Source organism: Corvus moneduloides, chromosome 17, assembly GCF_009650955.1.
Source record: "Corvus moneduloides isolate bCorMon1 chromosome 17, bCorMon1.pri, whole genome shotgun sequence".
Lineage (NCBI taxonomy): Eukaryota > Metazoa > Chordata > Aves > Passeriformes > Corvidae > Corvus > Corvus moneduloides.
Window position 1 is genome coordinate 7,816,041 of NC_045492.1, and position 24,870 is coordinate 7,840,910.

General features: G+C 64.0%; 3 protein-coding genes across 3 annotated transcripts; all 3 read right to left on the reverse strand.

Annotated features, from left to right (window-relative positions):
- Nucleotides 1-5,283: 5,283 nt before the first annotated feature.
- On the reverse strand, nt 5,284-11,615 carry TCF15 (transcription factor 15). Its single transcript, XM_032126949.1, has 2 exons — nt 7,558-11,615; nt 5,284-5,720 (listed from the first exon to the last, which is right to left on the reverse strand). Exons 1-2 carry the CDS (start codon nt 8,032-8,034, stop codon nt 5,646-5,648), a joined length of 552 nt encoding a protein of 183 aa, XP_031982840.1. The 5' UTR covers nt 8,035-11,615; the 3' UTR covers nt 5,284-5,645.
- Nucleotides 11,616-13,925: 2,310 nt separating this feature from the next.
- On the reverse strand, nt 13,926-15,580 carry SRXN1 (sulfiredoxin 1). Its single transcript, XM_032126948.1, has 2 exons — nt 15,105-15,580; nt 13,926-14,936 (listed from the first exon to the last, which is right to left on the reverse strand). The coding sequence occupies exons 1-2, from the start codon at nt 15,564-15,566 to the stop codon at nt 14,733-14,735; spliced, it is 666 nt and encodes a 221-aa protein (XP_031982839.1). The 5' UTR covers nt 15,567-15,580; the 3' UTR covers nt 13,926-14,732.
- A 1,185-nt stretch (nt 15,581-16,765) lies between these two features.
- Nucleotides 16,766-21,792, reverse strand: SCRT2 (scratch family transcriptional repressor 2). Its single transcript, XM_032126947.1, has 2 exons — nt 21,595-21,792; nt 16,766-19,504 (listed from the first exon to the last, which is right to left on the reverse strand). Exons 1-2 carry the CDS (start codon nt 21,716-21,718, stop codon nt 18,798-18,800), a joined length of 831 nt encoding a protein of 276 aa, XP_031982838.1. The 5' UTR covers nt 21,719-21,792; the 3' UTR covers nt 16,766-18,797.
- Nucleotides 21,793-24,870: the final 3,078 nt, after the last annotated feature.

A 24,870-nucleotide genomic window follows, 5' to 3' on the forward strand; every position in this document is an offset into this window, starting at 1 on the left:
CAACCCAGGACATCACTTTTCTCCCCAAGGATTGGCCAGAGAAGATGGTCCACCGACACATTTGGTGCAGGCTGAGCTGTGGGAGACCCCGAGGGGGGAGGAAAGGCATCCAGGTTCAGCCTGAACTCGAGCAGGAGCCTGGGCTTATGGCACACTCAGAGCAGGGCTAGCTGGGGACATGCAGCTCTGGGCTGGTCACCGTCCTTCCACCCTGTTCAGGCTCTGGCTTGAGCTGTGAGCCAGCCTGGAGGGGAGTGGGTCATGCTGAGCTGTGTCTGCACCCCTCTGACCCCCCCAGATCTCCCCATGCCCTTCAGAAGGGAGCCAGCCTGGCCCACCCCGCCCCAACCTCATGGAAAGCTGAGCACAGCCAGGCTTCACCCCACTTCCCTCCCGGTGTGGGAGTCTCCCCCAGGGGAGGCCACTGGCCCAAACCTCACAGCCCCTCACCCCGGGTCACTCCCATTAGGTAAAGGAGCAGCTCGTCCTGGCGGGGGTATCTCCCTCTCGCGCTTTCCTTGTATTGTACGGGCCTGGGTCATCGAGGAAATCTTACAGGTCCTTCTGCTGCCGAGTGGTCATGGGGGAAGCCCGGCCCCCTTCCCCCCATTGTCAGCGGCCGGGCTGTATCCTCGCTCCAAGCCCCGGCCCCTAAAAATAGCTCTTTGTCAGGCGATTGTTCCGACACCTTCGCGGCAGCATTGACGTGGGCCGGAGCGGGAGAGCGGTGGGGTAGGTGGAGGGGAAGGGCTGGAGGTCCCCCCTGGGACCACTCCGAGGATTTGCCGCTGATAACGGCCCCTGTTGTGGGGAAATGGGCTCCCGGCGCGCGGCACGGTGCCGAAGGCCTTCCCGTGCCGCTGCTGCCCGCTGGTCACCTCTCCCCCACCTGCCCCTGCCCTCCTGCCAGCCGTGCACTGCACCCCACCCTGGGGTCACCAAGTGGGGAAAGCGTCTTCCCAGGGCACGGGGGGGACGGAGCCCTCCCAAGACTCCAGTTCAGATCCTGCCCCCCCAAACCAGCTCCCTGGGGTGTCCCTGCCCTGTTCGCCCCATTGGGTCCAGGGCAAGCAGGGGCAGCCCTGGGGCAGTTGGGCTGCTGATGTGTGGGAAGGCCGCATTTCAGAAGGGTTAAGGCCATCCCTGCAGCACTGTCCCTGCCCCTAGCATCTGCAGGGGGCCCCTGCAGTGAGACCCATCCCCACTCAGAGCCCCATCTCCAACCACAATGCCTGTTGGATTGAGTGTGGGCCCTGCTGTGGGATCCCGGGGAGCCAGCACCACTGCAGGGCTCGTGCTGGGAAAGGGGCTGTGCAGGGGAGACAGCCTGGGACAGCCCCTCCCTTGTCACCCCCTGCTACCCACTGCCAGCTGAAGGTGACGGCCCCCCCAGGCCCTCTCCTGCCCAGCCACCCCAGCTGCAGAAATAGGATTTTATTTCCCATGAAGAGGTCTGGATTAAAATAACCTCCTGGCCCAGATCCCTTTTCTGATGTGGCAGGAGATGTTTGCCCACAGCCCTGCTGGGTATCTGAGCCTTGACCCTCCAGGCTGCTGTCCCCATGGTGGAGACATGCCCATCCTCTGCCTGGCCCTCAGGGATGTATCCCGCTCCCAGCCATGCCTGGCCTCACTGACTTGGAGCTGCTGGCCCTGCTCAGCTGCTGTCCCCAGGCCGAGCTGAGCCCCCAGGGCCGCCAGCCGTGGGGCAGGGCACGGGGCCAGCCCTGCTCTGATTACCCCCAGCGCTTTTTCCTTTTTCTTCCTTAATTTACTGAGTGCTAAATCCAAATATTACAACTTCCCTTCCACGCCGCTGGTTACGCAGGCGGCCCCAACCGGGCATTGTCTTATTGTTTGCAGAGGGAAGCTCCAGCGGGAGATTAACCTGGCGTTCACCCCACGCACGGCCTCACACCCTGTCCCTGCTGCGGGGCCTGTGTCCCCAGGGACCGCAGCCAGCACGAGGTCCCAGCAGGGCGAACGGCTTTGAGGGGTCCAGTGCGTGGCGGGGACATGGCAGGGTGGTGGCAGCCCCACAGCAGTGTCCACGGAACCCCTGGGATGGGTGGGACCTTGGGGCATTCTTGCTGTGCATCCCTTGTGAAGGTGAGGATCTGGCAGGTGTCTTGAGGGTCTCAGGCAGACCCTTTGCCAGGTTTCTTCCCCAGGGACCCTGGCAGGATGCTGGAGGGTCAGTACAGTCTGAGTCTGCTGGCACGGGGAGGCAGGGACTGCCCAGCATCCCAACCTAGAGGACCATCATGCTGCCCCCTGGTCTGCCCATGCCATCCCATCCTATCCTAACCTATCCCATCCTATTCCCCCCATCCCATCCCTGACTGCCCATCCCTCCCTGATCCTTTTCTCCACCCTGCCCTGGGCAGCAGAGTGGTGTCATCCTGTCCCCACTCACTGCCATCTAGACCTTGGGGATCCCTTCCCAGTCCTTCGCCCCCAGGTCCAACAGGGCTGGGAGTGACCTGTGACACTCAGTTAAAGGCTGTCACTGTCACAGGGAGGATTTCCCAGGCAACAAGCAACTGAGCTTTGCTCCAGGATACACTAGGGTCTTAAGCATGAGCCTCCACTCTGGGGGAAGCCCAGGGAGGGTCAGGCAGCACCCAAAGGTGTTGCCAAAGGACAAGGAATGAGGAGGGCTGGATCCTGGGCCCAAAATCTGCCTTTGTGTCCTCTATCCCTGTCTGGCTCCTCCTGCTTCTCTGACTTAGGCTCAGACATGGTTTGACCCTGCAGCCCCATCCTGGGGGCGGTGGGTCGGGACAGCAGTGCTGCCCACAGACTGCAGGCTCTGCCTGACCCCTGTGCCCTTCGTCCTCCCACACCCCATGACCAGACGGACCCTTCTGTGTCCCTTTCTGGCCAGCAGCCCTGGTGCACAGCAGTATCAGGGGCTATCAGTTCCTGGCCCCCCATCACTGGAGGTGAGCCCCAGGCTGGCCCCCTGCCCACAACTCCAGCAGCTCCTGCCTGGCCAGACCCAGCCTCATCCATCCTATCAGCAAGGCAGCTCCCGGCACCCGCGGGTGCAGCCCTGCTGCATTCCAGCCTGGCTGGCCAGCCTGTGGGGAGGCTGAAATATTTGGGAGGGGAATGGAGAAGGGAAAGGGGAAAAAAAATAATAAAATAAAAATCTATAAAAAGAAAGTTTAAAAACACAAGTTAAAGAAAAAAAATACCAGGCGCAGAGTGCAGCTGCGGTTCTGGTTCCAGTTCCCAGGTGATGTCAGGCCTGGAGCCTCTCCAGCCCTGGCCCCTCAGAGACGGTCTTTGTGGGTTCAGCACTGAGTGTTTTTCCTTCCTGAGACTCGGGGACACCTTCCTGTCTCAGAGAAAGCGGCCAAGAGCCTTTCCAAGGGTGTCCGCACGCAGGAAGGGGAGAGGATGGGAGGGGAGCGTGACTGGGCTCAGTGCAGGGCTGTGGCTGCCGGGGAGCTGGCGGTGGCCGTGGGCGATCAGTGGCCACAGCGCTCACCCCACACGGGGCAAAGGGGCACCCGGCTCCCACCAGCCCAGCAGCTCTGAGTCACCGTTTCCCTCTCATGGTGCTGGGAGGGGCTGGAATGTACTGGGACCCACAGGCTTGTCACTGGGACATGCTGGGATCCATAGCCCCAGCACTGGGATGTGCTGGGATCCATAACCCCAGCACTGGATGTTACTGGGTGCCCAGCTTCTGCACTGGAATGTGCTGGGACCCAGGGCTGTTACACTGGGGCTTGCTCTGGGGTCCTTGTGCTATCCTTGGCACTGGGGTGTGCTGAGATCCATGGCCCTAGCACTGGGATATGCTGGATCCCACAGCCTCAGCACTGGGACATACTGGGGTGCATAGTCTTGATACTGGAGCTTTCTAGGGCCCTGGTCTCTGGCACTGGGACATACTGGATGCACAGCTCCTGTGCTGGGATTCACTGGGGCTCATGGTCTTTGTATTGGAGCTTGTTGAGGCTCCACTTGCTCGCACTGGGACATCTTGGGACACTGGTGCTCAGCCCTGGGACATACTGCGACCTATACACTCAGTGCTGGGACCTGCTGTGCCCCCGGCACTGGGACCACCAGCCCTTGCTGGCCCCCTGGGGGGCTCCAGAGCCGCTACTTCATGGGGACGGTCCCCTTTCATGTGCGGGTCGGGCTGTTTGCAGAGCACAGCATCCCCCACGGCCCCTGCCCCCCGATAAACCCGGGGGCAGGGATTCTGTGTCCTGGGCTGTTTGGAGAATCTCACGGCTGTTTATTGGGGTCTGGGACACATTAGCCACGCTGAGAACAAACCTCTCCCACCCACCCCGGTCCCTGCTTGGGACCAGCTCTCACAGCTGCGCCGCGCTGTCAGCTCCATAAATCAAACCCGGGGGAGGGAGCCCGGGGCAGGCTCACCTCGGTGAGCAGGGGGCCGAGAGGTGCTGTGGGCTCCCAACAGAGCCCCTGCCTGGGGCAGGCTCCAGCGGGACCCCCAGTGTGCTCCCCCTGCTCCATGCAGGCTCCAGGACCCAAGGGAGATAGAGCAGCTACAGTTCTTCAACCCTTGTGGGGAGCCCCCAGCCGCCCCATCCACAGCTGCCTCTGCTCCATGGGACACACCGGCCCCTGGGAGCCGCCAGCTGTGGCACAGCACCATTCCCAGGCTCAGCTCTCTGCACCGCCCAGCCATTCCAGCCCCCTCAAGCAGAATCCCATGTGGGGATCTGGCCTGGGAACCCCCCATGTCCTCACCTGACCCCAGGCAGGTGCTGCTGCCTGCTGCCCCACCATGCATGGCTCTGCATGGTCATGCACAGCTCTGCATGGTGGCAGTGGCAGTCACAGTGGAGACAGTCATTGTGCTGGCGGCAGTCATAGTACTGGTGGCAGTGGTGGCGATGGTGGCAGTTGTGGTGGCAGTGACATCGCGCCAGTCATGATGTATCAGGTGGAGGGGAAGGCACAAAAGCAGTTACACCAACCCCGACCCACCAGCTGGGCACCTGTGGCTGCAGCACAGGGCTGGAGGTGCCATCCCCATCCCATGGCGCGGCACTGACCCCCTTGGGACTTCTGCAGCCTTTGCGAGGCCAAAGCTGTCATCAGGGCCTGGGGACACAGGGACACCCAGCGGTTTCACCCCATGTGAATCCCACTGTGGCACAGGAGTGGGTAGAGCTGAGATGGTCACACTGGTTCCAGTAGCAGAGCAGCTGTGCAGGGCAGGGGGGTCCAGGGCTATCTTGGGGACCCCCACCTCACCCCACACTGGGGTGACAGGCAGGCACTGGCCCATCAGAAAAATAGGGTTTTATTTTCCAAGCGGCTGCACGTGCACAACCAGCGTCCCCAGGGCCACGACACCGTCCCCCTGGAGCACCTCAACGCCGGCCACACACAGGCCCCTTCCAGTCCAGCCCCGGAGCGCGGGGACCCCCCTCCCCGGCCCTGCCCCACGTGGGCAGCCTTGGCCACGGGAGCGTCCTCCCGCCCCACTGCCGGCTCCAGGGCCAGTGTCAGTGTGGTGCCAGCCTGGGCTCGGCTGCTGCCACCTCGGGTGAGCAGCTCCCTCCCTCCCCGCTGCGGTCTCTGGGCTGGCATGTGCGGGCTCCATCTGCCTCTGCCGCTGTCTCACGTGGGTGCTGCTGGACCCCGGCTCATCTCCGCGACACTCGCAGGGGGGTGACCCCTCGCATTTTCAGGCAGTTGCCCCCGAGGTCCCTCCGACTGCCCTGCAGAGAGAGGAGGGAGAGCTGCAGGTACCATGGGGTGTCCGGATGGGGGGCACCCCATTCCTGCCCACCCCATTCCATCCCACCACACCGACTCCTCCATGGGGACCCGCTGTGAGATGGCCAGTGGCTCAGTCCTGGGGCAGCTCCATGCTGCCTGGAGTGGACAGACAGACAGAGGGGGCCATGCCTGACGAGTGGTTGGGTGGGTGGCTGGGAGATGGGTGCTGTGGTGGAGCCCTCCAAGGTGGGTCCCCCTTGGCCTTGTCATGCTGCAGGACACAACCCCCATGGCTACTCAGCACCTGTGGCCAGGGCCAGTAGCACCCCAGGACAAACACATGGCCCCAGACAGATCCACAGCCCTGGAGAGACTCACATAGTCCGGCCCCACAGCTCAGCCCCACCTCCCAGCAGGGAGCTATCAGTTCCTGTATCAGTATAACCCACACAGACCAGCATGGTCCAGATTTAGCCCAGAACATTCCAGTAAAATCCAGCATGGATCAGCAGAGCCCAACACAGCCCAGTTCCAGCCCAGCCTATTTCCAGCCTTGCACAGCCCAGCATCGCCCAGTACAGCCCATTTCCAGACCATTTGCAGTGCAGTACAACCCATTTCCAGCCCTGCCCATTTCCAGCCCAGTACAGCCCCTTTCCAGCTCAGCCTCAAGGCTGGGATGCACAGTCGGATCCCAACCCAGCTCCCACCATTGCCCTCCAGCAGGAGCTTCGCAGCCCCAGTGCCTCCACAGGGTCCCCCGGGGGGTCCAGCACTGCGCCAGACTCCTGGCTCCAGCCCCAGGAAGGAGCCAGAGGATCCCAGCTGGGGCAGCTCTGCCAGGGACCAAGGCTGGAGGACCCCAAGAGGGCTGGAGAGGCTGCTGAGCGGGTGGCAGGAGCAGGGGAGTAATTAAAAATGGAGCAGCAAAACTTGTAAAAGCTCTGAGGGCTGGAGTGTGACCCGTGGCTGTACTGCTTGGGGTCACATGTGGGACACCTTGAGGGTGTGTGGGGACAGTGGTGGGTACAGCAGCCCCTGCTCACAGCCCTGCCAAGGGATGTCAAAGAGGTCAGGCAACTTCCAGCCCTGCATCCCATATCCTGCACAGCTGTTCCTCAGTCAGGGGCACCCAGGACCCTGGCATGGGCAGCAGGGCGGGGTCACCATAAGAAAGGTGTCCCACGACCTTCAGGATGCTGGGGGGGATCAGCTGGGTGGGCAGGGCAGGGCAGGGCAGGGCAGGGCAGGGGTGCTCTGCCATGGCCATCTCAGCCCTGTGGGAGATGTGCCAGTGCTGCCAGCAGACCCTGCATGGGAACACTGGACGGGAAACTCTGTCTGACCCCCCTCGGGGGGTGTCTGCTGGGCTCTGCCTGTCCTCATCACATCAGAGAGCTGCTGGAGTAGCCCTGCCACAGTGCTGGTGGGCTGGCAGGGTTGGGTATGCAGATGGGGATGAGGATGGGGAAGGGGTCAGCCAGCGAGCTCTGAGCTCCCCCTGGGACAGCCAATGCCGCCAGCTCTGGGGTGACTGTTTAACCCCTGAGACCTCCCAGCCCGGATGGACGTGGGGGAGCAGCCCAGCCCTCTGACGTGAGCAGGAGCTGTAGGCGTGTGGCTACAAGCAGGATTTGGCCAGGAGCAGCCGAAACCTCCAGTGGGAGCTGGAGCCAGAAGCTGTGGTTCTCACTGAGCCATGAGTCTCCTGCCCCGCTCAGCCCAGGCAGGGTCTGCTGCTGCCCCCCATCCCTTTGGGACATGCTGAGCCTCCTGCCCCACTCAGGCCAGGAGGGGCACGAGGATCCCTAACCCATCCCAGAATCCCGCTCTCACCCCTTTCCGCTGGTTGCTGAGGCAGAAGGTGCAGATGCTGCGGGGCTGTTTGCTGTCCAGGTCGCCCTTGGCGCCATAGATGGCACTGAAGCAGGGCTGCCCGTCCTCGCAGCCCTCGCCCAGCAGCAGCACGTTGGCCAGGTGGGAGATGTAGCTGGAGGCCAGGCGGAGGGTCTCGATCTTGGACAGCTTCCGATCCACCGGCTCGGTGGGGATGAGGGTCCGCAGGGCGGTGAAGGCCGTGTTGACGCTCTGGGTCCGGTCCCGCTCCCGTGCGTTCGCTGCCTGCCTCTGCTTCACCATCACCATCGGCCCCGGCTTCCGCGGCAGCTTGCGGCGAGCCTCGGCGCCCTCGCAGCAGCCGAACGACTGGTCCGACGTGTCGCTCTCGCTCCGGTTCTCCTCGTCCTCCGAGAGCATGCTGAGGTCGGGGTAGAGCACGCGGGCGGCCACGGGGCGCAGCATGGTGAAGGCCATGGCGGGGTGCCCGCCCGCACCCCCGGCCCTGCTGGGGGGACCCCCCGGGCTGCGGGGAGCCTTCCCCCGCCGGCACAGCTGCGACGGCGGCTCCGGACGCCTTCCCGCTGCTGCTCCGCTGCGGCAGCTGAGCAGGGCTGGGACGACTGTCTGCAGGGGGAATCGGGATTTATACGGCCGGGGAGGGGCTGGCTCCGGAGCCCACCCCCAGCCGGCCCCCCGAGCTCCGGCCAGCGGCCAGCGGCCAGCGGCCAGCGTCCTCACCCCAGTCCTGAGAGCCAGTGCTGGCTCTGGCCACTGGCCTGGCCCCACTCCAGCACGCTGGCCTGGCTGTGGGCACCTTGACCCCAGGTCATGCCCGCGGTGGTTCTGAACCGTGGCAGCGCCAGGGCCACTGTCCGGCAAGTGCTCCCTGTGCCATGGCCTCTGGCGCCTGCAGAGCAATGTCACAGATAGTCAGCCCACAGGCAACGTGTCCCCAGCCGCTGCCTGGCTGTCCCTTGCCAGCCCTGGCTCCCACACAGGGTGGCATGGGATGAACACAGGGCACAGGAGCTGGGATGGGGAAGGCAACCAGGAGTGGGTGGCACTGGTGCGGTGCCTGGGGTTTTTATTAGAGGGATGCCAGTGGGAGACACACTGCTGCCCACACCCTGCCATGCCCCACTGGGGCAGGGTCTGTGCCCAGGAGGATGCCTGGGGCAGGCAAGGAGCAGCAAGGGCAGGCAGCCCCATAGGAATGCACTCCTTGCTCCTCTGTTCCCAGGGCCTGGCACCCTGCCTGCCCACAGTGGGAGGGGGCAGGGGGACATGCAGAGACACGGGCAGCACTGCCGGCAGCACTGCCAGGAGCATTTCCTCCCGCCCAGGAGGAAGGTGTGTGCCGGCAGTGGAAACACAGAGTCTTTTCCTGAGAAGGGAGAGATGAGCCAGCAGCAGCGGGAATTACCAGTGTCCTGGGAAGGGCTGGGGGTGTCCCCCAGCCTGATGGTTGCTCCTTGTCATTCCTTGGTGCTCAGTACCACAGACCATGGCCCTGCTCCTCCTCACCAGGGAGGTCTATGTGGGTCCCACTCTGCCTTCAACCCCCCCGCCCTGAGCCCAACGCTCCCAGGAGCAGGCAGGGGGGCAGCCAGCTAAACCAAGCAGTCAGGAGGCTTCCTGCCTGCCTTCCTCCCTTCCTCCTCCTCCGCGATGCTCCGGGCATGATTCAGGTCAAGTGGCAAAAACATGTGGAGGGCAGGACCTGGCTCCTGGCAGATGGCGCCAGGGCTGCCGGAGATGCTGCTGGGGGATTTGGCAGTGCCAGCTGCAGTCCCCACTGTCCAGCAGCTCCACAGCCAGGAGAAATCTTGGAGGCTTTCCAGGGCCGGGACAGTGGCCATGGAATACAGCCGGCATATCACGAACACCCCAGTGAGGTGGTCAGTGGGGTGCCCTGGGGGCTGTGGAATGGGGTGGCATCATGTTCCTCAGTGCCCCACGGCCAAAAGTCTATGGCTGCAGGACTGGAGTTTATGATAGGGCTGCTGGGGTCTGGGTCCCCCCAGGGGCTCTCCTGGTGCTGCCAGGGCTTGTGGCTGCTGGACCATGACAGGGGCAGCTGTGCTGCCTGGCACCGGCACCACTCCACTGCCCCAATGCTGCTGGCTGTGAGCAAACGGCCCCTCTGCTCCCTGCGGGGCATAGGCAGCCCGCAGCCGGAGGGACCCCCCTGCCCTGTTTTCCTTCACCATTTGTCTGCCTGTGCAGAGCCTGTAAATCACGCGGTGGGGGGCAGAGAGATGGGCTGGGGGCTGGCGGTCCTGCTGGGGCTGAGGACATGTAGGGCTGCACCAAGGGCCAGGGGTCCCACTGGGGGAGGGGAAATGCAGGGCTGAGCAAGAGGACAGGGATCCCTTAGAAATAAACGTGCGCAGGGTTCTGCACTGTGTCCACACTGACACCTCTCACCATGCATCTGTCCCCATGAGGGACCCCAACCTTCTGTAGCCCCTGCCCAGGTGCAGACCCCCACAAAAGGGCACATGCAGGCAGTGCCAGGAGCAAAGCTGGAGATGGGCAGGCCCTTGGCATGACAGGCAGGGAGCAGGCAGGGAGAAGGCAGGTGCCTGCACAGAGAGGGGAACCCCCACTCTGCCCTCCTCTCGCCCCTGAGTCTTGCTGGGCTGGGGGTTCACAGCAGCCCCTGGCCCTGACAGGCAGCAAGACGGATGGCAGGGGCTGTGTACTCAGCTGCACATCCCACACATGGCCACCAGCTGACGGGGACAGGCTGGGGGGGTCACCCAGTCCCCATGCCCAGCCGAGCTGCCCACGGGCTTTTCTGGAGGGCATGGCCACGTGTGGGGTGCTGGTGGCCTGTGGGGTCTGGAACACGGCGGGGCACAGACAGGGAAGGAGCAGCAGACAGGAGATGGCTCAGTGTGGGGTGGGGACGGCACACATGAGTGCGTACATGTGAGTGTCTGTGCGTGGGCGTGCAGCTGCACACATCTGTACATCCAGGCATGCATGGATGTGTACATCCATGTGTGTGTGCACAGGGCTATGTGTGAGTATGAGGGTGTGTGCACGGGTTTGTGCAGTTGCACGTAGATGTGGATGTGGATGTGTGCATGTGCACGTGTGCCTGTGGGTGCCATGTAGACCCTGAATGCCACCACCTCCTGCTGCAGTGACATCCCCACAATGGCATAGACGTGTATGTGTTACCACTGCCTCGCCAGGTGCTGCACACAGAAGGATGGACGGACAGGAGCTGTCATCCCTGACTGGGAGAACAGCAGGAGCCATGGGAAGGAGGGAACGCTGGCAGCTCCCTGCCTGTCCGGCTGCCTGTGGATGCTGTGGCTGCGGGGCAGGAGGACGCGTGGCAGCAGCCGAGTTTTCCTGTGCTGCCTGGCAGGTGTGTGGTACAGATGTGAGCCCCTGTGCCTGGACCCCCCCAGCTCCCCCAGCTCTGTGGCCTGGGCTCTGACTCAGCCGGGCAGCACGAGGCACAGCCAAGGCTGTGGCATTACAAACCTTCTGTGGGCTTGAGCGGGTGCCAGGACATGGTGGGGTTTGGCATCACAGCTCTCCTGGGTGATCCAGCCAAACTAGCTGACCCCCGGGCAGAGGGCAGCACCAGGCAGTGGGTCAGGCATTCACGGGACCCTGCATGGGACATACAGCATGGAGGGGACATGGCCTGAGCATGAGGTTGCAGCCCTGACTCAAGCTCAACCAGGCATCCCCTGCTTGGGGGAGCATTGTGGGGTTGGGGTGCTGGGCACCCTGAGGGCCAGGTCCTGCCTCTGCTGCCAGGGAAATGCCCCCTGCCCCCCACACCAGGGAGTGTTTATCTTCGAGGTGATACTTAAGTGTAAGAAAATAAACAGGGAGCAGATGGGCCAGGGGCCAGGGCTGCCCCCAGCCCCGTGGGATTGCTCCAGCCCTGCTGGGAAAACACCACGGCCGGCGAGGCAAATGGATTCCAGACCCACGGCAATGCTGGAACATGTGGTCACCAGGACACTGGGCCTGACCCTGTTGAGCCCTGGTGAAGCAGTGCTGGACTGATCCATTCAACCCCACCCCATCCCATCCCACTATATCCCATCCATCCCATTCCATCCCACTCTGTCCTATCATATCCCATCCTATCCCATCACAACCCATTCATGCCATCCCACCGCATCCCACCCCACTGAGTGCCCCAAGTCCACAGCCCTGACCAGACCTTGGCACCAGGGGATGTCCAGGACTGGCTCCTCTGCCTGTAGATCCCCAATTTCAGGGTGCTCAGGACAGTGAGGCTGCAGGCCTGGGAGCTGCCCTATCCCAAAACCACAGTCCTGTCCAGCTGGGCACACACAGCCTCTGAGTCCAGCTGCCTCCTGCCCGACGCTGAGCCCAGCGAGGCAGGAGTCTCATCCCAGCGGAGTCTATCCCTGTTCCCCAATGCTGCGAGACCAGAGATGGCAAACTTGGGAGCCCCCGGGGCCACTGGAGCCCCCTGGTGGGGAGGGACATGAGTCCCATGGGGACTGGGCATTGTGGAACATTTGGGGAAACAGGAGTTTCCCCATTTCCCAGATCGGGGCTGTTTTAGGGTGACCTGGTGGGTCCCCAGGCAGTGTGGGAAGCACCAGGCCTCCTCCACCCCCCGGGCTGTACCTGAGGGCTGGGGCTGCTGGTCTGGAAGGCATTACACGCCTGTCGCGCAGGGAAGTCTGTCCCAGTTCCGGAGCTGGGACCCACCCCCCACCCGGCCCGGGCTGGGGGGAGCCCACAAAGCGCCTTTGTTCCTGCCCTGGAACGAATGGATTGGAGGCAGCCGGATCGGCTGTCAGCCGGCGACACCAGAGACCCTGCGGGTCAGGCAGAAGGAAGGGGGACAGGTGGAGGATGGATGGATGGAGGCAGTGCAGGGCTCTGGAGAGACCCACTCCTGTGCCATCCAGGGAGTTGTGGCACCAGCAGCTCCAGCTGCGAACCTGCTCCCACTGCCCACACCATGCCAGCCCCATGGATGCACCGGTCAGCCCTGGAGATGCTCACACAGCACCTTGGGCACAGCGCTGGGTCCTGGCTCTCAGCTGGTGCCAGGGAGCCCTGGGAGTGATGTCAGGACACCCTGGGGCTGGCACGGACCCCTGGCACTGTTTGCAGGGGATGCTAAACTGGAAAAGCAGATCCTGCAGCAGGCCTCCCAGGTGGAAGAAGCCTCCATAGCTTGCAGGGAAAGGAGTTGTGGGATCTGGGCAGCCTCATTTCGTTCCCACTTTATGGAGTCCCAGTTTTGCTGAGCTGCCTTTTGTCCCAGGGATGAGGGGCACAAGCCCATGAGAGTAGGGCAGACAGAGTCCATGTGAGATGCCCAGCAGTGGGGGCACACAGGATATGGGCAGACATCTGTACCTACCATGGGACACCCGTTTGGGGGCACTCTGGAGATGTCCCCATTGCCACAGGAGCTGCCGCAGGAGCTGCCGCAGGAGCTGCTACCTCCTCCCTCCACCCCCCGCTCTCTAACAAGAGGAAACTTTTTAGCACGCCACAATTCTTAGGAGAAATTTATGGCCCATCAGGGAGCCACAGGCTGGGGCTGCTCTCCGTGAGCGCTTGCAGGGCTTCCTCCCGGCACACAGCTGCTTTGATGCGGCACATGCAGCTCTGCCGCGCTGGAGTCTCTCTCCGGTCCCTTCCCTCATCCAGCACCCCCAGCCCACCCTGCTCTTCCTCCCCAGCGGATCCTGCGGAAACGTGGAGGCAGCGGTAAATTGTGCCCTGTCTGATGCCAGCACTGCCAGCTCCTGCCATGCAAACGACCTAGCCGTGCCCTCCTCTCCCAGCCCGTTTTTGCCTTGGGGAGGACAGGATCCGTCCTGGGAGGAGCATGGCTGATGAGGCAGAAGTGTCCGGCCGAGGTTCCTGTCCCAGTCCTGCTGCTGACTCACGGCGTAGTGAGTGAGTCAGTGGCCTTTCCCCTCCCTGGATGGAGGCTCTCGACTTAGAGCGATGCTGGGATGCCCAGGGGATGCTCGAGGCGTTTTTTCTAGGCTGCACGTGGGGTGACGACGTGGTGCTTGCAGAAATGGCAGCATCCCAGCATGGCAGGACCGCAAGCACCCCCACAGCTGGGCCAGAGCTGACCCTGAATTCCTCTGCATGACAGAGTGGGCTGGCAGAGCATTGTCCCGTCACAGCATCCATCCCTCAGCACAGCATCCACTCCCTCACAGAACGTTCATCCCCCTGCAAAGCATCTGTCGCTGTCCTGTGTGCCCGCAGCCACTGCTCTTGCTGATGCCAGGCCACCACGCTGTGGCGTGCTGTGCCATGCTGGACCACTGCATCCCTGCTCCCAAACTCAGCACCCCCTAGCACCAGGCTAAGGAGCTGCAGGAGTTTTGAACACCTTTATTCCAGGTGCAGCAGCGGGTGTCCCCCCCACAGGATTTTGGAGGTCCAGAGTCGCTGAGGGAGGGCTGGGGACTGGCCATGCCGGGTCGGCTGTGCCTCTTCCCGGTACGGCTGTGTGCTGCTTCTGTTGTGTCCCGGTTCTTCTGTACCCCTTCCCGGTTCAGCTATGCCCCGAATGAGCTGTGACTTGTCCCAGTTCCAGTGTGCTCCGGTTCAGCCATTCCCGCTTGAGCCATGCCCCGGTTAAGCCCGTTCCATCCCGGTTCAGCTATTCCCGGTTGAGCCGTGCCCCGGTTCAGCCTGTTCCACCACGGTTCAGCTATTCCCGATGGAGCCGTGCCCCGGTTCTTCTCACCCCAACCGGTTCATCCCGTCCCGGTTCATCCCGTCCCGGTTCATCCCGTCCCGTCCCGGACCCCGCGGCCGCGCCGGGCGGCGCAGCGCGGCACAATAGCGCCACCTGCCGGCCCAGCCGGGCGCTTCCCGGTACCGGCGAGAGCCTGACCCATCCCGGCTGGAGGGACCCTGGGAACTCTCCAAGGCTGGGGGACCCTGACCCATCCCGGCTGGAGGGACCCTGGGAACTCTCCAAGGCTGGGGGACCCTGACCCATCCCGGCTGGAGGGACCCTGGGGACTCCCCAGGGCTGGGGGACCCTGACCCATCCCGGCTGGAAGGACCCTGGGGACTCCCCAGGGCTGGGGACCCCGACCACATCTTCACCAGGCGCTCACGGGTCAGAACCAACAGAGACAGAGCGGGCTGCTGGGCATCCTCGGGGTGCTGGGCTAGCGCAGGTGGGGCGTGGAGGAGCCGAGGTAGGTACGGAGGTCGCTGAGGGTGGAGGGGATGATCTTGGCGGGGATGGTCTCTCGGCGGAGTGCCTGGTGGGCAGCGAAGCGGTGGCAGCCCCCGAAGGAGTAGAAGTAATCGCCACCCTCACTGCCTTTGATCCAGAGTACGTCGATGGGGGGCACCCGCTCGGGATCCTCCTGGGAAGGGGGAGAGACATCCAAGAGCAACACACCCCGGCACTCCCAACCTGTCCTGACACCCCCCGACCTGACTGTGCCAGGGCTTGGGTACTGTCAACTTCCCCGGCAGTGCCTTCTGAGTGGGTGCAGGAGGGGCTGCCTCTGCATCCCGGGGGCTGCGCTCACCTGCAGGGTCTCCATCAGGCTCTGCACCTTTCCGGGCTCCAGCTCTGCCGGGATGGGCCGGATAAGGACACGCATGGGCACGTTGTGCACGGCCGAGATGTGCTGTGTATGGATGCTTCTGCCTTCGGCCTCAGCCATGGCTGTGGCTGCCGGCCGGCCTTGGCCTTCCTCTGTCCTGCTCAGCCGAGCCCTCCGCTCTGCCCCGAGCAGTGCAGCGCCCAGCCGGGCCCCTCTGCTTCCTCCTGGCCCAGACATCGTCATCGTCACTGCCGCCGCCCCACGGTTTTGCAGAGTCACAGTGAAGGGGCAGGACAGACTTCCGGCCCGGGTGCCAGAGCCGGCTGGCCCGCTGCCCGCTCCGGAGAGCCTGCGGTCAGGGCTGCCCTCAGCTCCTCTTTCCCTTGGGACACCCACGGGCACGCGGCAGCTGAGCCCCCCACCCTGTGTGCTGGGGATCCCCATCCTGTCCCCGGGAGTCTCTGGTCCCACCTGGCCGTGCCTGGGCACTAAGGATCATCCTGCAGCTGACTGTTGGGATACGCCCACCACCTGCCTGGCTGTACCAGGAACTCGTCCCCAACCCAGAACCCTGCTGCGCTGACACCTATGGGGTCCACGGCAAGGAAGATGAGGCATGAAACAACTCCAGAGCTGAGCAGTGATGCCAGGATGCTCGGCAGCTGGACAGGCACCGAAGAACTTCAGCCCTGAGCCTTTCTAGGTCATTTCTTCAGACCAGTGTTCCAAGTGGGGAGAGGCTCCCCAAAAGAACCGGGTTTCCCATCCCTCTGGCTGCTGCAACCGGGGCACCCTGGATCCGCAGCAGGAACATGATGACAGTGGATGGCTGCTCCCAGTGCCCTCAACCTGGCTCCCTGGTGTCATGGAGGGTCCCCAGCCCCAGAGCTGACTCAGAAGTGTGCCAGTGATGGTCAGAGATGGGTTGGTGAGGCTCTGGAATTAGTTTTTTGCTAGGTGAATCTGGTGATGACTTTGCGGGTGAAAGATTGCACTGATGTCACTGGGAGCTCAGGGCTCAGCTAGGTCTTTGCTGACAAGCTGGATGCTAAAAATAATTTGCCTTCCCTCATTGGCACCCACGTGTGGGAAACGATGAGGAGAGAGGGGTGGGGAGTGGCAATGCCTGTCTGCCCCCGGGAGCAGGGGCTCTGCTGGGTTGTTGCCACCGGCGAGTTGAAATAAAATTTGCTCGCCATCCAGCGCAGCGGCGCCCCAGGGGTATGTGAGCATTGCCGGCGCTCTCCCCCGGGCTGCCCGCCGGGCTCTGCGCCCGCTGCCGGGATTTCACACGCCGCTTTACTTCCAGGTCAGCGCTCTGCCGTGCTCACAGCCCCCGGCGCTCTCACGAGCAGGGTGGCATCGTAACCCCTCCTTGTCACAGCAGGGGTTGGTCTGGCTGCTGCCCACTGGCTGCGGGGCTGGCAGGGCCACGTGGGCAGCGTGGAATGGATGCTCCGGCCGCCTCAGCCACCCGCTCCCAGAGGGCTGCCAGGACATTGCCCCTCTGTTTGGGGCAGTTCTCTCCACGATGCTCCAGCCCAGGAGTGGGCGTGGGCACAGGGCACCGTGGGATGGGCAGGCTGGCAGCTCGCGTGCCACCACCCGCCACCTTGCCGACACAAATCCCTCAAGACACATGGTTAGTGGCAGAAATCCCTTTTATATCCCTGAATTGCGTTACAAGTAATACTGCGGGTGGCCGGATCTCAGTAGACTTGTCATACTGGGGCTGGCGAGTAAAAAACCTGGCAGAAAAAATCTATCATGCACGGAAAATTATTGCTGTAGTATCTGCTATTTACAGGAGAGAGGGGCAGCGGCGCAGTGCTCCAAGCCTGCCGGCCTCAGGACACCGTGCTCCGCGGAACGGCGCCGGCATCGTGGAAAAAACCCGGTAGGGTGCCCGCGTGGCCAGGGCGATGCTCATCCCCTCTGTGGGGTGCGGACGTGTGGTCACCGTGCCATGGCAGCGAGGACCATGACAGGGACATCCCCACTAAACCCGTGACCAACACAGGCACCGAGGCAGCGGGAGGAAGACGGTGCAGGGAGGAAGACGGCGCAGGAAGACGGTGTGGGGGTGCGCGCGAGTGCGGCCCCGGGGGTGCCGGGCTGAGTCCCGAAGTGTTGGGGACCGGCACAGGGTGACGGGGCTGTGGCAGCTCGCGGCCCGAGGTAGGAAGCGGAGGCGTGGGTCGGGCCCCGCTCCGGAATGCCGTGCGCGGCGCTTGCTCCGGGGCCGGTGCGGGGGCGCTCCGCCGGGAGGTTGCATAGAGTGGCTGGTTTGTCCGCACTGGGCTGGCGCGGGGCACGGAGCAAAGCAGGAGCCCGTGGCAGCAAGGAAGACAAAGAAGAAGGGCTTTGCCTTTGGGGGAGGCTTGCAGGACATGGAGCCTGGGCTGCCGGGCCAGCTCGTGCCCTCCTGCCTCCGTGCCCGCCACACAGTCCGCTCTCGGGGTCCCGTCCCCGTCCGTGTCACCGTGGCTGTGTCCTGGGCACGGCAGCTCTGCTGCAGCTCTGCCACCTCCTGCGAGCCAGCGCTGGCATGGCCCGGCCAGTCTTGACAAATAAATAGTGAAAAGCGTAAGTAATAAATAATATAAATAAGAACATTTAAATAGACTCACCCAAACTTTACAGCTACTCTGACCCCCTCCTCCTGAGTGCAGGTGGGGGGCAATGGCGAGGGAGCCGGGAGCCGGCTGGAGAAGGGGCTGGGGATACACGGGGGGTGGTTGGGGGGTTCAGGTGCTGCCTGCCCCAGGGTTGGGTCTCCAGCCCAGCTGCCAGCCCAGCCATTCACATGGGGAGGGGGGCTGCACCTGCCTGGGAGGCTATTCCCCATCACCGTGGCAGGGGCCAGTTGTGCCTGGCCAAGCTGGGAGCTGGGAGCTGATGGAGGATGTGTCCTGTGGATCTCTGCTGGAAGCCCCTCGCTTTTCCCTTGGCTCTTCCCCTGACTCCAGAGCTGCATATCTGCAGGGCCAGGGTGAACACTGTGCCACGGGGCAGAGGGGCAGCAGGGGGCCCTGGGTGGTGGCATGCAGGGACCCCAGGCTCCAAGGGTGACTGGCAGCCCTGCCCTCTGTCAGCCTCAGTAGCCGTCAGTCCTGCCGAACCAGCAGTAGCACCAGCCCATGGTCCCATCAGGATTAGGGTCAAGGGGAGGGTTTGCTCCTAGTGGGGAGCAGAAAAGTGTCTTTTCTCCCCCGGGATCCCCCGGGAAGAGAAGCAGCAGCTCTAAATAAATAATAGTAATAAATTAAATAAATAGAGGTGAAAGTCACGAGCTAGGGGAGGAAAGTCTCTCCTGGGTCTGGAAGAGGTCCCCAGGTGAGTCCCCCGCAGAGAGACCTGCCTGGCTGCGGGGTGTCTCTGGGACCAGGGGAAAGGAACTGGGTCCCACTGTGGGGGACCCTCTTCCCAGGGAGCAGGTGGGGAGTGAGTCTGTGGGGATGTGTCCTCCAGCCTCAGCACAGCAACAAACCAGCTGGCTGCAGCTGCAGGAGCGCTAGCACAGGGACTAGGACCAGGATGGGATAGGGATGGGGGTGGGGACAGGGTGGGATGTGTAGGGGAATGGGAATGGGCATGGGATGAGATGGGGATGGGGATGGGGATTGGATAGAAGGATGAGGTTGGGAATGGGGATGTGCCACAGGGGTTGGGGGGCTAGTTCCCTATTGCACAGCTGTGTTCGGAGCCCTTGAAGCAGGCGGACTCGTAGTGCTTGTTGAGGTACGACTTGAGGGCGAAGGTCTTCTCGCACTGCTTGCACTTGTAGTGCTTGAAGGCGGAGTGGGTCTGCATGTGGGCGCGCAGGTTGGAGCGGTCGGCGAAGGCTTTCCCGCAGTGGGAGCAGCCGAACGGCTTCTCCCCAGTGTGGGACCGCATGTGGCCCTGCAGCAGCCAGGGCCGGCTGAAGGCTTTGCCGCACACGTCGCACTTGTGCTTGAGGTTGTGGGTGAGGACGTGCATGGCCAGGGCGGGCATGGAGACGTACGCCTTCCCGCAGGTGGGGCATTTCCTCGCCATCTTGCTGTCCAGGCTGCGGTGGGTCTGCTTGTGCCGGCTGAGGTTGGAGGAGGTGGCGTAGGTCTTACCGCACTCGGGGCAGGAGTGGCGGTGGCTGCCACGGCGCTGGCTCTCGCTGCGCCGGCGCGACCGCCCGTCCGTGATGAAGAAGGCATCCATGGAGTAGCTGTCTGTCACTGCCGCCTCCCCATTGAAGTAGCGGGCGGAAAAGCTGGACTGGGGACTCTCGGGATCACTGTACTCCTCGTGGCCGGGTGCGTAGGCTGGGTCTGGTGGCGGTGGTGGCAGACCTTGCTTCTTGTCAGTGTCATAGCCGGCTGGCGCCAGGCAGTGCTGGAGGTACCCTGTGGGGACAACACAGTGGGGTCATTGTCCCTTCAGAGCAACTTTACCAGGGACAGGAAAAGCCACGAGCCAAAATTGCTCATAGGAGGTGCAGAACCAGGGTTGTCCCCCCGAAACTGGTTCCTGTCCCCACTGAGCCACTGAGCACCAGAGCTGCCTTGCCCTGCTCTGGCTCCTGTCTGCATCTGTTGGCAGGATGGATCCCATCCCGCAGGGCTGCCCGGGATGGGAACTGGGGCTGGAGCTGCAGAACGTCCAGCTGCGCTTGCCCCGGCTTCAGGCAGCCCCTGGGGGCCATTAGCCGCCAGACAGCTGTTGGTGCCGGGAGCTCATTGTTCACCGGGGCCATACCGGTAATGAGCTATGCTCCGTGGGCAGCCGGGATGAGCGGGATGAGGCTGCCCCAGGTTCCCCTTCCTCAGCAAAGGGGCTGGGAAAGCCCCCCACCTCTCTGCTGTCCCCACAGGGGCTATTCCTGGAAATGGGACAGTGGCAGGAGGGCAACAGCACCAGGTCGCTGGCCTCCTGCCAAAGTGAATACCTACAGCCCCCCAGATGTGGAGCCAGGCTCGGGTACCACTCCACTGGTGTCACACACGTGACATTGGTGCAAGTCCGCTCATGACCCTGCTTCGTATGCGGGACTCCCATCCTGTGTCAGAGTGGGCACTGCGTTGGCATCATGGTCCCTCTGTGCTGTCACACAAAGGTCACTGCAGGAGCAGCAGTGCAGCCCCCTTCCCACCGGGCCAGCAATCCTGGGGACATGCTGGCACCCAAGACCCCCAAACTGGTCCCAGCAATCCCCTGCCCTGTGAACACTGGTCCTTGCAAGCTGCTTCAGAGGCCTCATCCCCACTGACGGTGACAGAGGGGCTGGCCCCCGCCTGGGGTCAGTGTCCCACCCCACTGCAGCTGCGGCCGAGCATCCCCTAAATCCACACCCCGCGGCAGCACCCACAGGACCCCTTGGCAAGCAACTGCTGCCGTTTGTCCCGTGGCGGCCAGGGATGCCCACGGTGGGGAGGGGGTTGCATGGCGGGGGCAGAGCCGGGCCCCCCCGTCCCCCGCGCCGTGCTGACAGCGCGGGCTGTGCAGAAAGCGCTCTGCTCAGCAATTTCTCACGCTGCCTCCGAGCATGCAGCAAGGTTATTTCCAGGAGAGCAGCGTCGGCAGCTTCTGCCCAGCTGCAGCACATCCCTCCCCCACCGGCTCTTGGTTGATGGGGGGGGAGCAGAGGACCCCCAGGCCAGACGGGCTTTGCACCCCGGCCCCTGGCAGGGAAAGCCTACCAAGGGCTGGGGAGCACTAGAAAAGCGGGGACAAGCACCGCAGCGGCTGGACGATGTTAGCTTGTGCATGGCTGGATCAGGCCCATTCCCGCATCCATCTCCGTCTCCCAATCCACGAGCAGCCAGGAGTCCCCAGCCTATGCAACAGACCCCCCCAATCCATGGCCAGCCCCTCTTTCTGAGCAGGTGCCTGGGCTGCCCCGTTGGGGGGCTGTGCCAAGCTCCGGGAACTCCGAGCCCACCCCAGTGTTCCCCCGCAGGACGGGATTCCAAGGACCACGTCCACCCCCAGTCCAGCCCTTTGCACATCTCCCGCTGCTGGGGGTACCCCCTATTCTCCCCTCTGCCCCGCTCCCCGTGCCCCGGAGGGCGCCGGCCTCCCCCGCGCTCCCAGGGGAGCTCGGGGCACCGCTGCGAACAATGAAACCCGCCGGCACGGCGAGGCTGCCGCCCCCCGCCGCCCCCCAGACCGGTTGCTTCGTACCCCCCAAGCTGTCGTGGGAAGGAGCCCACCTCGGTGCCCCATGGGCGGGGGACACTCGGGGCTGCCCACGGGGCTGACGCTGTCACGCAGGAGATGTTTCCCCAAGGACCAACTTCGGCAGCGGCCGGTGGCCCCGGAGAGGGGGACAAGACGACGACGAGGGATGACATACCCCACCCCGCACCCCTCGCCCGCCGCGGGACACAACGCGGGGACCCCCGCCCCGTCCTGCCCCGCGTTCCCCCGGTGCCCCGCCGGGCGCAGAGACAATAGCGGCGGGGGGGCCCCTCCGGACCCCCGGCCCCGCACTCACCATCGCCGGCGGCGGGGCCGGGCAGCGTGTAGGGGGGCTCCAGCGGGGCGTAGGGGGGCGCGGGGGCCCCGGCGGCCGGGAACGCCTCCGCTTTCAGCTTCTTCACCAGGAAGGAGCGGGGCATGGCGGGGCCGGGCAGCGCTGGACACCTCCGGTACCGGCACCGCCACCGGCCCCGGCCCCCGCACCGGCCCCGGCCCCCCCCGCCCCGGCCCCGGCGCTCGGCCCCGGCGGTGCGCACGGAGAGGCGCGGGGAGGCGAGTGCGAGGGGCGGGGAGGCGGCAGGGCGGCGAGGAGGAGGAGGAGGAGGAGGAGGAGGAGGAGGAGGAAGAGAAGGAGGAGGGGAAGAGGGGGAGGAGGAGGAAGGCAGGCGGTCGGGGGGGGGAGGGGGCCGCTTCGCCCAGCCGCGCCCGGAGCCCCCCCAGAGCCCCCCGAGCCGCCGGCAGCGCGGGGTGCCCCGGGCATCACGACACTGTGGGGTCCCTGGTCCCTCCCCCTGGTTCCTCCCCCCACCCCGGCCACGGACAATGGGGACACAGGGGGACGGGGGGAGGACGGGGGGGGGGGGGGGGCACATGCCTCTGCCTCCCACCGCCTTTGTCTCCCTGCCGCCAGTCCCCGGGGCCAGGGAAGGATGAGTCTGCCGGGCGGGAGTCTTCATCCCCATCCCTGTCCCCATCCCCATCCCTGTCCGCCGTCCCCATTCCTGTCCCCTGTCCCTTGTCTCCGTCCCTGTTCCTGCTTCTTGTCCCTTTCTCCTCTCCTTGTCCTTGCTCCGTGTTCCCATCCCTGTTCCCTGTTCCCATTCCCACCCATCTTCCCTGTTCTCATGTCTGTCCACAGTCCCTTTCCACTGTCCCCTTTCTCTTTCCCTTCTCCCTTCTCCTGTACCTTTTTCTCTGTCCTCAACCCTTTTCCCTCTTCCCTGCCCTCATCTCTGTCCCACCTCTGTCTTGTCCCCATCCCTGCTCACTGTTCCCATCCCTCTTTTCCCACCTTCTCTCCCTTTCCCATGTCCCTGTCCCACTCCCAGTCCCCAGGAAACACAGTGACCTTTGGAGCCACAACAATAGCCAGACTCGTGGCAGTTCATTGTTCCCTGCCAGAGCCCCCACTCTCGCTCCCCCCTCGTCTCACTGGAGCCCCCCCTCCTACTCCCACTCCCCCCCCTCCTCTCTGCACTCCGCTGCAGGCAGCCGGTGGTCCGGGACTGCTTTTCCCTGCAGTTGTGCCATCTGAAGGCCGGAGTTGTGCCATCTGAGGGCCAGTGGGTGACACGGGGACCTGGCTGGCAGCTGGCCCTGCTCTCCCTGAACCTTGTGCAATGCCGAGAGTGTTGCAGCACTTAATAAGGATGGTCCCTCAGCTGTCACTGCAGGCAGAGCACAGCTGGCACAGGGCAGCCCTGGGCACACTGGCCCCTTTGGCCGGGGATGTGGCACTTAGTCTGGGGACCAAAAGCAGCACCCCCACAGGCAGCACCACGGGTCTGCCTGCTCCCAGCTGTGTCTGCTCCTTCAGTCGTGCCCAGAGCCACGTCTGGAGCCAGCCCTGCATCGCAGTGCCCCTGCTCACTGCTTTGTGTGGTATCCCACAGCCCAGGGCATCCCACAGCATCCCGCAGTATCCTGTAGCCCAGGGCATTCCACAGCCTAGAGCATCCCACAGGCCACAGCATCCCACAGCATCCCACAGTGTCCGATATCCCACAGCATCCCACAGCATCTCACAGGATCACACAGCTCAGTGTATCCCACAGCTCACAGCATCCCCCATCCCAGAGCATCCCACATCCACAGCTTTCCACATCCTACAGGATCCCAGGGCTGCTCCCCCCTGTAGTCTGGGGTCTCTCCACTTGCTCCTGCAGCGCTCGGCCAGGGATTGCCGGCAGCACCACGAGCCCCATCTGTCCCTGCAGCACTTCCCTGACGTCAAGGCTCTGCCAAGTTCAAGGTCACCTTTCCCGGAGGGCTGCGGCCCCGAGGGGACATTGCCTGCCGGGCTGCTCTCGGCATCCCACACACACACTGGGCTCCCGGCCTCCGCTCCCTGATTTAGTTATCCGTGCGTGTGCCTGTTCTCTCCTGGAAGGCACGTTTGCAGAACGGGCGATTACTTACGCCCTAGTTGGGCCTGCCTGCCCGCTGCCCGCTGCCTGCCCGCTGCCTGCCCACTGCCTGCTGCCTGCCCGCCCGCTGCCCTGGGATTTTGTCTCTCTCCAGGCTGCGGTGTAATAAGGGAGGTAATTAAGTGTAAAAGGCAGGAGGAGGGAGGGCTGGGAGGGGGGAGCAGCCCCGGCTCCTTTTGGAGGCAGGGGACTGCGATAATGTATGGTAATAACCGCAGCCAGCCCTGCCGAGCTGATAGCGCTGACGGCAGCGCCTGGGCCCCCCCAAACCTGCCCCCACCACTGTGGGGAGGGGGAGCAGTGCCAGAAGAAAGGCTCAGCCTTCCTCCACCGGGTTTGTGCCTTCCTGAGCAGCTGTATGGAAATAATTCCCATCGGAGGCAATTGTTTCTCTGACAAGAGGGAGGGGGCTGGGGGGGTAACGTGGGTGAGGGGTTTTGGGGGCTCTCAAAGGCGGGGTTTTGGAGGCTCTCAAAGGCAGGATCATCCTCTTGGGGGGCAGGGGGAGAGAGGTCAGGTCCCTACTTCAGCTCCCAGTCTACCCACAAGGGACACATCGTGCTACTGGAATGAGACAAGCTGCCCCGCCGTGCCCCCCATCTCTCACTGGTCCTCAGCTCCCCCATCCTCCACGGACCCTGGACACAGGCTGTGGGGTCAGCCAGGATCTGCCAGAGGATGCCCACTAGTGCCGGGGGGCAGAGCTTTCACTCCTGCCCTCCCTGCTGCCTCAGCTGCAGGACCCCCACCACTGCCGGCTTGGGGGGCTGCTGGCCATTAGGTATTCCAACTGCGTCCTTCCCAGAGGCGCCCGGGTCGCAGCCGGAGCCCCGAAGTGGCTCCAATCCGTGGTCTGGTGCTGCCGCCGGCGCAGAGAGCAGATGACAGACAAAGGGCCGGGGACAAAGGCCCGGCTGCCTTGTGCCCCAGGGAAGGGGCGCAGGCGCGTGCAGGGCACGGGTGCTGTCCCACCCCGGGGCTGCCGCTGTCCCGACCTCCCGTGCTTGCCATGCCCCAGTGCCCACTTGGCCCCCGCCCTGGCTGGCATGGCTAGGGCACAGTTGGGTACCAGGTGGCCCAGCCCTGGCACCGGTGCTGCGGCACCCCTGCCGTGGGCATTGTGCCCACGCTGCTCTGGTGCGGGG

Coding starts and splice junctions, on each gene's coding strand:
- TCF15 (XM_032126949.1), bottom strand. CDS start 8,034: ATGGCCTTCACCATGCTGCGCCCCGTGGCCGCCCGCGTGCTCTACCCC. Junction 5,721..7,557: donor TCAGCAACCAGCGGAAAGGG/GTGAGAGCGGGA, acceptor CTCTCTCTGCAG/GGCAGTCGGAGGGACCTCGG.
- SRXN1 (XM_032126948.1), bottom strand. CDS start 15,566: ATGGGGATCCCCAGCACACAGGGTGGGGGGCTCAGCTGCCGCGTGCCC. Junction 14,937..15,104: donor GCCTGATGGAGACCCTGCAG/GTGAGCGCAGCC, acceptor CCCCCTTCCCAG/GAGGATCCCGAGCGGGTGCC.
- SCRT2 (XM_032126947.1), bottom strand. CDS start 21,718: ATGCCCCGCTCCTTCCTGGTGAAGAAGCTGAAAGCGGAGGCGTTCCCG. Junction 19,505..21,594: donor CGGCCCCGCCGCCGGCGATG/GTGAGTGCGGGG, acceptor TTGTCCCCACAG/GGTACCTCCAGCACTGCCTG.